This window comes from Eptatretus burgeri, chromosome 13 (assembly GCF_056783735.1).
Source record: "Eptatretus burgeri isolate ZD-2024b chromosome 13, Ebu_testis_v1, whole genome shotgun sequence".
Taxonomy (NCBI): domain Eukaryota; kingdom Metazoa; phylum Chordata; class Myxini; order Myxiniformes; family Myxinidae; genus Eptatretus; species Eptatretus burgeri.
The window spans coordinates 23805102-23818089 of record NC_140973.1 but is presented as its reverse complement, the minus strand read 5'-3'; the positions used below and the strand labels follow the sequence as shown (position 1 = coordinate 23818089).

Sequence of the window (12988 nt, the reverse complement as noted above, 5' to 3'; positions counted from 1 at the left end):
TTCGTGTGTGTGTGTGTGTGTTCGTGTGTGTGTGTGTGTTCGTGTGTGTGTGTGTGTGTGTGTGTTTGCGTGTGTGTGTGTGTGTTCGTGTGTGTGTGTGTGTGTGTGTGTGTGTGTGTGTGTGTGTGTGTGTGTGTGTGTGTGTGTGTGTGTGTGTGTGTGTGGATGCGTATACTGCAGGTTGGTAGCTGGAAGGCGGGTGTCTCGTGTGTCAATCTTAATAATGTGTGGATTTGGTTAGAAGTGATTGCCTTGAATTATTTAACTGAGCTGCTTTAAAAGGTTCCCACAGCTTGTGCCATGCCATGTTGCTGTTCCCACAGCTTGTGCCATCCCATGGTGAGGTCAATGCTCCTGCCAGCTGTACAGAAACACAATATGGCTCTTCGGCACCGCAACCTAATCCAACCTTTTTAAATGGGATTCCAGAAGTGCAAAGTTTTGTCTTTCCGGTTCCACCTTACGGGAGCCCTCTTGTTCAGACGACAACCGACGAATGCGTGAGAGTTGAAGCCCAGCCACAAAACATGGGTGCCTTGAGGATGGCAGAACAGGCAGGAGAAAGCTTAGGTATGGCACCTACAGTTGGGCAACATTATCATCAAGATTATCTGCAGCCTCTGGAGCACCCTTGGTCTCAACCACTGCAAGTGACTGAGGTAAAGGTATTCACATCTTCGTTTTATTTCTTGATTATTTGCTGCTCATATATCTGCAACCGATTATTTAATGACAAACCACAGCTTTGTTACCCTCGCCGAAGGAGGGGGTATTTCATTTGGGTCCGTTTGTCTGTCTCTGTCCATTTGGGTCTGTTTAACACAGATCTTTCGTGTTTTTCTCTGCAACCGCTTGTTGTTGGATTTTCGCCATAGGAGCGACTGCTCATGTAGAATGTTGTATTGATAGTTATGATGTCATGGGTCACGTGGTGTGGTAGCCATGTTGGAAAAACGGAAAAACTTTGGACCTCTGTATCTGAAACCACACCAAGGAAAAAATTGAAACTTCGCACATAGCAAGCACTATGAGGAATAAGTGCGATTTTTTTTTTAATGACGTCATCGGTGCCTTCATTATGATGTCATAATTTCATATGTAGAATGCGACATCGGATCAGTATGAAAAATTTTGAGGGTCGTCTAGGGATAAATGGTCCACAGAAAAAATTTTGATGACATCGGTCACGTGATTTAGCAGCCATTTTGTTTTGTTTTTTTTAACCTTCAAAAATCTTCTTCTCTGAAGTGGCTGAACAGATCGAGGTGAAACTTTACACCTATGACCGCCTATCCATGAGGAACAAAAGGTTCACACATACGACATCATAGGTCACGGTTTGGCAGCCATATTGGATTGAAGAAAAATATATAATAATGTTTTCTCTGTAACAGCTTAATCAATTGATGTGAAACGTCACAATTATGATCTAGTAGTGATGGGGAATTCATGTTTTAAATTTCAACTTCATTGGATGCATGGTCTGGTGGCCAGAATTATTTAATTGTTTGATCTTGATTCTTTTTTTTTAAATTCATTTATTTGTTTATTTTAATAAGTCTCACTTGGTTGTGCCTGGATGGGTTTGAGGGTGGAGGAGTAGCAGCTGAAATGTGAATCCTATCCAGGTTCCTTCTGATTACTTCATCTTTGCTTTTTACCTGTTCAGGTTCCTCCTGATGACTCCAATGCACTACTGTACCTATTTGGTCTTCCATTTGATTTGAATTGAATTTATTTTAATCCCATTCTAAATTCAATTGAATAATAATTTTAAAAAACGTAACGGGTCAGTGTCAGGTGTCCGATCAAAGCGGGGTTGCATCAAAGCAGGACGTCTTGGTACCCGGTCATCACTGCCAGCAGTTATAAAGTGGTAGTTCTAATTATGTCTCTTATTAATGACATAACACACCAGTACACAAACGCCACACAAAATACGCCACACAAAATTACGCAAACACCATGCAAAACAAGTCCTGGCGAGAGTCTGCAATCTCTGATTACTCTTTTTCTTGTTACAATTTGTGATTCACGCTTAAAGGAATAAGAATAACTGTACTGTGGTAACAACCTGTGACAAAATCTGATAACAGGCCGATTGGGAAATACGCATTTAAAGCACTATTTATAGATCAACTCAACACCTCTCATCCATGTCTGCCTCCACCAAGGTTAGGTCAGAACGAGCTGATTCGTCACACGGTCACAGATTGTTTAACCCCAATATGGGGCCGTTCAAAAATTATATAACACCATTTTAGCTCGCCTGTTTGAAGAACAGAGAGCTATAGCGATACCCTCGGCATGAGCATCAGCGTGAAAATGTTAAAGTTTTTGGTGCAAGTTATTTCCTTTCTAATGTTTTTATCTACCACACTATCTTTTACTGATTACAATATACAAATACATATATTGCTTTAAAATTATTTGGATCAGACTTCACTGCAATGCTTTCTAAAAAATATTATTAGACTAGTCTTTTAAAAACGATAAATGTATAAACAGGCGAGCATTGGGTGGCTTTGATTTTAGGGAGGCATGTACCGTGTGTGTTGACGGGCTTGGTTAAACCTTACTAATAATTTATGATTAGATTTTACGGGGTCCCTCATCTTGAGTAACACTCGACTCAAACAAAGCCAATATACATCTGACGCAACAAACCCAGGCATATATAATCAGCAGAGGCCTACAGGCCTGATGGTCGTGGGCCCAAGAGAGGTGTTGAGTCATTCAAACCCATTTCTAATATGACCGCCATCTCGAGAAGCTCGATGGCAGCCATATTATTTTGTTTGGTTGCCATGATGGGTGGGCTCAAGCAACAAATGTGGGTGGAGTCCAGTCGCTGTCTGACCAATGAGTGCACATTTCAAAGATCGACCCCCAACAAGAACAACAACAACAACCATGTGGAGCTCTTGTGGACATGCCACACATGCCAGTAAGAAACTGATCTCAAATTTCAAAAACTGATTAATTACCTCCACCACCGAAAGTGAACAGAGGAATACATGTTTTCACACCATCGATACATAGCATGTCTGTCTTTGTGAGAAGGATGTCTCACAAACAGACAAGCAAGGCCAGCCCATCTCATCGGCCGTATCTCTCCACGCATAAAACGAAGCAATCTCGCTGTCCGGATATGATGAAAACTTGTGTGCAGAACTCACCTTGCAACACAATTGTCGAGAGTAGTCCGATAAATCTGACGTTCTGTTGCATTTTTATTTATTTTATTCCTACTGTCGTCATGTAGCGCCAGTAGAAAACAATCAAGAAAAGAGAATAATAAAAGAAAGCTACAGCACGTCAGATTTATCGGACAACATTGCTTTTGATGATGGGTACTGCATCAGGTTTCAGCCTCCTCAACTTCCTCAAACTGAACAGTGAATAGAGCCAGTCATCAAAGTCACTGTCTTCGAAGTCGGCGCTGCAAATGACGCTCGTGTTGCTGGGGCCTTTCCAGTTTCCCCTCGTCAGCTTCACTTTAGATGTTCCATATTCTCCGAAGATTCTCATCTTTCGGGAATACATGAAGGCTTACACCATCTTTGGTTGTATTGCTGCATCCTACTATGATGCATCTTGCAGGCATTTTCGAAAGTAAGGCTAAAACTCTTAAAAACCTTCGTGAAACAATCACAGGAATTAAGACGATCAGGGAAATAGCAAACACATGTGCACAATGCATTTGTACGTACTTTATACGGCGCGCGATGTCTCATCAATCGAATCTGAGCGAGTCGTTCTGGAGATGACATCAACGGTCACGTGACCTGCGGTTCGCTGAACTCAACTTTTTTGAGGGGCGGGGCATAGCAAGTTGTGAAAAGCACTACAAATGTTCAAAATATTGGTCTAATTATCCCATTGTTGATGTTAAAAAAGAAACATGGGTGATTTCTTCACTAGGAAGGTCAAGTTAATATATAAATGAATCACTCATGGAGTGAGGAAGTTGTCGAAGTTGTTGGAAAATTTATTATAACTTCATTGCAGTCACACGGATACAGCACAAGAAACAGCATTTACAGTTCAGTCAGTTGCCATCATGAACAACATTCGAATGTGGAATGTGATGTCAATGGTTTCAGTCAAAAACTCCATCATCACCTCCACCTCCTCCGCATAAAAACAAGCAAAATTCTTACTGAAAACGGAAAATTGACACACCTGCGTGATGGTAATGTCATAATGGATTGGTACGATGTGGAGGGCCTTTCATTGTTAATAAAACTGGCCTGCACTGCAAAATAATACATCACGTTTGCAAAATAGTGCCATTGGCGCCTGAGCGCGATAGACGAATTTTCGGTGTCAGGCGAACTATTGAACCGGAACAGTCACAACGAAGGCCTAGATATCTCATAAAGGAGTAATATCTGAACTACATTCTCACAGAGTTTGAGCCACATATCACAAAAATTGATGGAGATACGCGCTTTCAAAAATGGGCAAATTATGACACATTTTTGCTGATGGGATCCAGAATACAAACCGGAAGTTGATCCAATTACGTCAGCTAATGGCCAATCGTATGTTTTACATTCCCGAAAAGTTTGAGCGAAAAATATAAAACTTTCGAATTTTAAGAATTTTTTTGTCATGTAAATGGGCTTTTCAATGCAAATTTCAAACATTTTGTGACGTCACAATCTGGATCCGATCCGGTTGAAACATGGCAGGGTGAAAGATATTGTTGTGGTTACCAAATTCGCAAACCACCATTCAGGTCCCTTAGGTGAGATATCTCCGTAAGTATATGTGTAGTTAGGCCCAAACCCGTTGTCTAGTGGGAAGACATGTCATTTATGCGTGCTGCGACTCTTCAGGATAGCCGTTTTTCTTTTACTATCTTTATTTTGGACCAACCGCCATTGTTACCACCACCAACCACAACATCAACCACCCACCGCGGCGCCGCTTCACGTCACACCTCGCAACCGTCGCATCGCCACCGTTCTTGCGCCGCTTGTGGGTACCGGTGTTAGACTCGTGCAGGGCGCGCGCCGAACAGCGTGTACAAAACCACGGATTTTCCACTTCAAAAACGGATCAAAAACGACACACGCCCACTTTTGTTCCGTCCAATCGGTGGGCGAGGGGCGATTTGGCCCCGCCTCCAGGGCGTTGGAGGGCGATCGCTATATGCAAATTTATGGATCAAAAAGCATTCACGCCCACTTTTTCTCGGGCCAATGGGGAGCGAGATGAAAGGTCGAAGGCAGGGGGTCAAAGATGAGAGAGCGAAGCCACGGGGCTTATATAAGCGACCGCGTTCGTCAGTAGAGGAGAGTGAAGACTTCGCAGTCGGTGGAGTTGGGAACAAGCAGAATAGAGAGTTAAGACTTCGCAGTCGGTGGAGTTGGGAAGAAGAAGCAAGAAGGAGTTGGTCGTCGTCGTGTGCGTTGGAGTCGGAGCAAAGGGGACGGAGCTGTGGAGAGGCGGCGAGGGCAGACGAGGGGGTGCTCGCGTCGTGCAGGGAGCTGCACACCAGGGAGGCCGACGGCGCGACCTGGCCGAGGTGGAGACGCTCGTCGCGGGACTCGAGGCAGAGTAGAAATCCTCTATACCCCGAGCATCAGCAACCCCCTCCTGTTTCCCCCCGCGCTGAGATAGTGCGACCAAGGGGGCCCCTTTTCCCACCCCCTACCAGACACTGTCCGCGAGGCCCGCGGAGTTGAGGCACCATCGCCGCTCCGCGTCTCACCAGACGGGTAGGCCCGACCCGGTCTCGGCCTCAGGCCCACCTCATCCTTGAGGGTTCTCTTTTCTTTTTCTTGGTTTTAGATATGTGTTGTCGGCGCCGTCTGTGAAGTAAAATTGTATAAGTGTTGCCGTGTGCTCGCGTAATCGGTATTAGATCTGCATTGTCGCATTTGCATTGTGTTTCTTTTTCCTTTTCTATGTGCTTTTGGTGGAATTGAATATGTGTGCTTTCCGTTCATCGCGAATAAATGTGCTTTGTGTTGAACTGTTTCCCGCTTCGCTTCGTCATTTCTTTCATTGAATCCTCATCTTGCTTCACGTAAAGGGTTGGTAGTGGGCTGAATACGCCCGATAATTAATCGAACCGTCGAGGCCGACGATAACACCGCTCGGTTATCCCGATAGTACGGAACGGGTCGCTTAAGTGGCCCGTGTCCGAAGTCGACCTGCGGCGAGGTGCGATCGCCCGGTCTACCCTCCGTGTGGGTACTTAGGTAGGTCGAATTTGGCGAGCAACCCTATCCCACGCGGGGGCTGATTGGCTCGATCGCGGTGAGACCGAAAGGTCCACCCGTGACTGGTTCCCGGCGTTAGTCCGAGAGTGTCACGACTGGATTGTCCGTCCGGTGGGCGACGTGCCGCGATTCGAGTTACGTGGCCGTCAGCACGCCGGCGGGCGCGAATCCGTAACACTGGTGTCAGGTCGTGCGATACAAATTCATCGCCCTCCTCGCGGCACTGGTATCGGAGAACAGGAAAACGGGCTCTCCTAAACCGGCTAAATTCACGGGAATCGGTCCAGGGGTGAGAGAAGCGACCCCCGATTCCCTCCAAATTACGAGCGAGCTAAATTAACCCTTCACGAGAAGCAAGATGGCGTCTCAAGGCGAGCGGGAGCCGGGGGTATTAGAAATGTATATGTGTAGTAGTGTAGGATCCATGGCCCAGGATGGAATGCCCGTGCAGGAACATGAACTCGTCCAACTGAACCCAGAGCCCGAAATAGGTGCGGCAGCGGCCGCGGTGTATGACACCTCCCCTCCCCCTCTCCACCAAAACCCTTCCCCAACCCCTGCCGAAACGGCTCACCCAAGCGTACCCGACATGGCCCAGCTAATCACCATGCTGGCAAAAATGAATGCGGAAATGACAGCGAAGATGGATGCGAATGCACAAAAGATGAATGCGGATATGAAAAACGAAATGAAAGGCATGAACGAAAAGATGGATACAAATACAAATGAAGTAAAAACGAGGATGGATGCGAATACACAGCAAATAAACGGAATGGAAGCAAACATGAAGGAAGAAATGAAAGAGCTACGGGGTGAGACGCAGAACATGGGCCGATGCCTGCAGGCGGGCATGAAGGCCGTGACCAGCGAGATAGGAATGGCGACTCCACGTGTGGAAGCAAACGAGCTGGAAGGGGGTGCAACGGCTGACAGGCCCGCGGTGGAGGCGGGTAAAAAAATAATTCGGGGGGCGTGTTGGGCGAGGGTCGTGACAGAGGAATCGACGGTGACCAAAAGGGAAAAATTAAATGGGAAGACCAAAACGTGTGAGACGAGACACGAGGTGACGACGACAGAAACTTATAAATGTATAGAGACACGGGAGACAGAAAAAATAGAGAGACAACACGATGAAGACGGGGTAAGTGACGCGCACACACACACGGAGGTAGTGGAGGATAGTGAGGTTGAGCTCGCGGAGCGTGTGGGGACCCAGTGCGAGCACCTGGATGGCCTCCTCCAGGAACGAGGGGAGGGAGTCTGCCCCCTTGAGGCGAGTCACGACCAGGTGAGTTCGGTCGTGCTTTGCGAGGTTGAGGGGACGGGTGCTGTGAACGGGTGCACGGAAAGCTTGGGGGGTATAGAGGCCCCGGAGACCCTTGTGGGGACACGAATCCCCAGTGTGGTTGTCCCTGTGTGTGTGGTGCAAGGTGTGAGTGCGTCCCCGTGTGTGGAAGCGACCCCGTGTGTGAGTGGTGTGGTGGCGATGGTGCCAGAGTACGTGCTTCCCAGCACGCCGTGTGTGGATGAGGCACCGTGTGTGGAAGAGGCCGTGGGTGTGAGTGAAACGGCCTGTATGAGTGAGGCACCGCGGGTGAGTGCCCCCGCGTGTGTGGGTGAGGCACCGTGTGTGAGTGAGGCACGGAGTATGGATGAGACACCGCGGTTGAGTGCCCCCGCGTGTGTGGATGAGGCACCGCGGTTGAGTTCCCCCGCGTGTATGAGTGAGGCACGGTGTGTGGATGAGGAACCGCGGTTGAGTTCCCCCGCGTGTGAGTGAGGCACGAGTGAATGGAGCACCACGTGTGAGTGGTATGGGTTATGCAAGGGAGACCGTGTGTGTGAGAGAGCGGTATGTAAGGGAGATGTCGGTCGGCATGCGGGAGCACGCAGCCGCGTCTCCCGGTGTGAATATAATGGAGTGGAGTGTGTGCGTCGTTACACGCAGGTGTGCGTGGGTTGAATGGCGACGACGACGGCGACAGAAGAAAGAAAGCCGGGTAGCGGCTGTAGTTGTTTCGGGGACCGTGCCGGGTTCACCCAGCAGTGAGCACGAGGTTCGTGCTGTGCAACGCACGAGACCGCCACGTGCTCGCTTGCGAGAGTGAAGTCCCGGTCCGGAAACGCCAGCGGTGGATTTGCCGATCCCGCGGACGGACAAAGTTTAGGCAGGACTACGGATTTGGACCGGACGGGTTCTCCACGCGATCGTGTGTGTTAAGCTCCAACGGGCAAAGCACATGTGTTCGCGTGGGGAACCCCTCGAGACGTGGGGCTTGTGTTTTTTTTTTATGCGCACGGTGACGTCATGGCTGCACGTGTGGTTGGAATCCGGCAGGAGGGGTATCCCGGCCGGATGGTACCGTCCAAGGAGGGACGAGGTACACGTGCAGCTGCATGACGTCACGGGCAGGTGCAAAGTGCGCGAGCTCTGAGTTGCCGCGCAGGTGCTGCGCATGGAAAAAAAACAAAAAACAAGCCTCACTTTCGGGTACACAGGATTCCTGGGCAAGGGGTGGAAGACCCCCTTGAACCTGGGCACAGGATGGAAACTAGTTGGGGGAAGGGTTAGCTTAGTTAGACCGACTTCATGGGGCAGGGGTAAGTCCTCATGGAGTCCGTGGAATGGATTAGTTAGAGGGATTTAGCGAGATTTAGGTTGGGAAATAAAATGATTTATTTTGAGTTAGGAGACAGTGACAGACAGTGAATGTGTAGCGGGGACGTAGTTTAGCTACGTAGTGTTAAAAGGAACGTGCTGTAGTTTAAGGGACGACGTGGGAGCACGAGTTAGTTAGGGGATGTAGTTAGAAGGATGGCAGAGTTCAGCGGTGTGTGTGTTGAAGAGTTGGAGAGTTGTGAGGTGAGTACATGGTGAGTGAGTGAGGCCAGCGGGTCTGTGTGTGTGGAGTGAATGGGGAATGCATGGTGCGATGAGTGATTGGGGGGAGGAGTGACTCCCGCCCAAGGGACCCCGGGGTCAGTGTAGAGTGAGTTAGCTGGGTTAGTCAAATTGAAAAATGGAGGTCGTTTTGTTGTTGGTGGGAAAGTAGGCTCGAGACCCATTTGGAGGGGTGCAGGAGCCCTGTTGACGGGCTTGGGAGCGTGGCTGCGAAAGGTGAGTATCGCTGAGTGGGTACCCCGGGCACCAGGCTCGTCGGCCGTGGTAGGCCAAGGGCCCATGGGGGGCCGGGATAGCGTAGTGGGCACGGGTGCGCCTGCTTGGTGCAGGGGCCCGGGGCGCCATTAGCCGCGTGGGCAGTGTTGTGGGCACGGGTGACCCTCGGAAAGGGGCCCGGGAAGCCAGCCTGCCACGTGTGCGTTTCAGGGGAGGTGCCATGGGGGGCACTCCCCGGTGTTAGGGAGCTGGTAGGCTCGGAGGCAGTGTAGTGCCCGGGGGTGCCATAGCGGGAGATTCGGCAGAGGGTCGTGCCTGCCAAAGGGAGCCACGTGTCCCAGCCAGGAGACCGTGTGAGGGCACGGAGAGAAAATTGGGGGGCGAGGCCCGAAATTGTGAGGACACCAACACAGGCGACGGGAATCTGGGTTGTTAGAACCAATAGTTTAAGCGAGAGGCGCTTGTTGAAAGCCCCGGGGTAGTTTAACAGTTAAATGGTTAGGGTAGATTAGGAGATGTACCCCTCCGCACCATCCATCCCCTCGCTGTCGTTGTGGGCCGCTGGACCCACTTGGTGTTAAGATCGCCGAACTCTGGGGAGGCCATTCTGAGGCTTCGTTGGGCCTCGACATAGGGCGCTAGCTCTCCCTTGTTCCCCTCCGGGAAGGGAACGTAGGGGTTGGGAGTAGGCTAGGTGACAGAATAGGTTAGCCGAACAAGGACGATAAAGGGGGTTAGGGGACGATTTATAGTGGGGAAGTAAAAATAAAAACAACAAAAAAATAAGTTGGGGCTAAATTGGGGTTTGACAAATTAAGGGAGTGGGTATGTACAGTGACAGGCAAAGGCGATAGGTTGGGAGGGAGACAGGTAGGTAGGTCCGAGCCCGCCCTCCAAGTGGCCAGCACCACCGCACTCCCTCCACCAACCTCCACTGAACGGCAAGAGCTGGCCAACTTCATCGGCTGGCCGTGTTTTGCTTCAAGGCGGAGGCCGGCCAACTTCATCGGCAGCTGTTGTTTTGCTGCAAGGCCTGTGCCATCGGCTGGCCGTGTTTGCTTCAAGGCCTGTGCCGGCCACTTCATCTGCAGCTGTGGTACTTCAAGGCCTGTGCCGGCCAGTTCATCTGCGGGCTGTGTTTGCCTGCAGGGGCCTTCTTCTGCGGGCTGTGTTTGCCTGCTACCTTTGCCATGCCATGCCCACTGCCCACGTTCACCAGCCCCCGTTCAATTTTTGCTTTGCCCCCCTGTTCATTTCCATGTGCGCCAGGATCCGCAAGGCAACAGTTTGCAAGCTGCGAGAACTGCCCTGTTGGCAGCTACAACACGGGCCTGCAGTGGCGGCCCGTGCACCGTGTTTGCGTCCATCCATTCACCCATCCATTTGTAGTGTTCATTGTGTGTGCCACTTGAGCTGGCACGGAGACTACGTTTGTGCAGCCCATGCACCGTTGTGGTTCACTGCGTTCAGTTCAAAAGGGAAGGCCTTGGACTGCGTGTGAGCAGCCAGCCAAGTTCCCTGTCACCTGCATTGTTTGAGCCAGAGACTGCATGCGGGCAGCCTGGCTCCCTGCTAACTGCTTTCTTTTTGCAGAGTTCAATAATCCTGGGCCATGGTTTAGTGTAAAATTTGTAAGTTAAGGTTAAGATGTACTGTAAATATGAGTGCGCCCCCGGCATGTCTGTCCTAGCGCCGGCAATTTTATTTAAGTCGTCCGTGTGAGTGAGTTTGTTTAGGTAGTTACGCAGCCCTCAGGTTATTTATTTTGGGGACACGAATACCATGAATGTCGCACTCAGGGATCCGTAGGTAAAATGTACTAGGGGAAAACTACACATGATGGCACACGAAAATTTGACGACTCGGGACGAGTCTGTAAAAAGGGGAGGGGGTAGTGTTGTGGTTACCAAATTCGCAAACCACCATTCAGGTCCCTTAGGTGAGATATCTCCGTAAGTATATGTGTAGTTAGGCCCAAACCCGTTGTCTAGTGGGAATACATGTCATTTATGCGTGCTGCGACTCTTCAGGATAGCCGTTTTTCTTTTGCTATCTTTATTTTGGACCAACCGCCATTACCACCACCAACCACAACATCAACCACCCACCGCGGCGCCGTTTCACGTCACACCTCGCTACCGTCGCATCGCCACCGTTCTTGCGCCGCTTGTGGGTACCGGTGTTAGACTCGTGCAGGGCGCGCGCCGAACAGTGTGTACAAAACCACGGATTTTCCACTTCAAAAACGGATCAAAAACGACACACGCCCACTTTTGTTCCGTCCAATCGGTGGGCGAGGGGCGATTTGGCCCCGCCTCCAGGGCGTTGGAGGGCGATCGCTATATGCAAATTTATGGATCAAAAAGCATTCACGCCCACTTTTTCTCGGGCCAATGGGGAGCGAGGTGAAAGGTCGAAGGCAGGGGGTCAAAGATGAGAGAGCGAAGCCACGGGGCGTATATAAGCGACCGCGTTCGTCAGTAGAGGAGAGTTAAGACTTCGCAGTCGGTGGAGTTGGGAACAAGCAGAATAGAGAGTTAAGACTTCGCAGTCGGTGGAGTTGGGACGAAGAAGCAAGAAGGAGTTGGTCGTCGTCGTGTGCGTTGGAGTCGGAGCAAAGGGGACGGAGCTGTGGAGAGGCGGCGAGGGCAGACGAGGGGGTGCTCGCGTCGTGCAGGGAGCTGCACACCAGGGAGGCCGACGGCGCGACCTGGCCGAGGTGGAGACGCTCGTCGCGGGACTCGAGGCAGAGTAGAAATCCTCTATACCCCGAGCATCAGCAACCCCCTCCTGTTTCCCCCCGCGCTGAGATAGTGCGACCAAGGGGGCCCCTTTTCCCACCCCCTACCAGACACTGTCCACGAGACCCGCAGAGTTGAGGCACCATCGCCGCTCCGCGTCTCATCACCAGACGGGTAGGCCCGACCCGGTCTCGGCCTCAGGCCCGCCTCATCCTTGAGGGTTCTCTTTTCTTTTTCTTGGTTTTGGATATGTGTTGTCGGCGCCGTCTGTGAAGTAAAATTGTATAAGTGTTGCCGTGTGCTCGCGTAATCGGTATTAGATCTGTATTGTCGCATTTGCATTGTGTTTCTTTTTCCTTTTCTATGTGCTTTTGGTGGAATTGAATATGTGTGCTTTCCGTTCATCGCGAATAAATGTGCTTTGTGTTGAACTGTTTCCCGCTTCGCTTCGTCATTTCTTTCATTGAATCCTCATCTTGCTTCACGTAAAGGGTTGGTAGTGGGCTGAATACGCCCGATAATTAATCGAACCGTCGAGGCCGACGATAACACTGCTCGGTTATCCCGATAGTACGGAACGGGTCGCTTAAGTGGCCCGTGTCCGAAGTCGACCTGCGGCGAGGTGCGATCGCCCGGTCTACCCTCCGTGTGGGTACTTAGGTAGGTCGAATTTGGCGAGCAACCCTATCCCACGCGGGGGCTGATTGGCTCGATCGCGGTGAGACCGAAAGGTCCACCCGTGACTGGTTCCCGGCGTTAGTCCGAGAGGGTCACGACTGGATTGTCCGTCCGGTGGGCGACGTCCCGCGATTCGAGTTACGTGACCGTCAGCACGCCGGCGGGCACGAATCCGTAACAATATTATGACCCTACATAAGCACATTAAATATCAA

At 50.5% G+C, this 12988-nt stretch overlaps 1 protein-coding gene across 5 annotated transcripts in view; it reads left to right on the top strand.

The window, feature by feature from the left end:
* Positions 1–12988, top strand: part of LOC147014074 (serine/threonine-protein kinase WNK2-like) — a 152415-nt gene that overhangs the window by 97411 nt on the left and 42016 nt on the right. For all 5 annotated transcript variants that reach the window (XM_085851698.1, XM_085851697.1, XM_085851696.1 and 2 more), the window contains one exon: positions 324–659. In XM_085851698.1, the coding sequence (XP_085707824.1) occupies positions 324–659 (336 nt within the window). The remainder of the gene's footprint in view (positions 1–323; positions 660–12988) is intronic.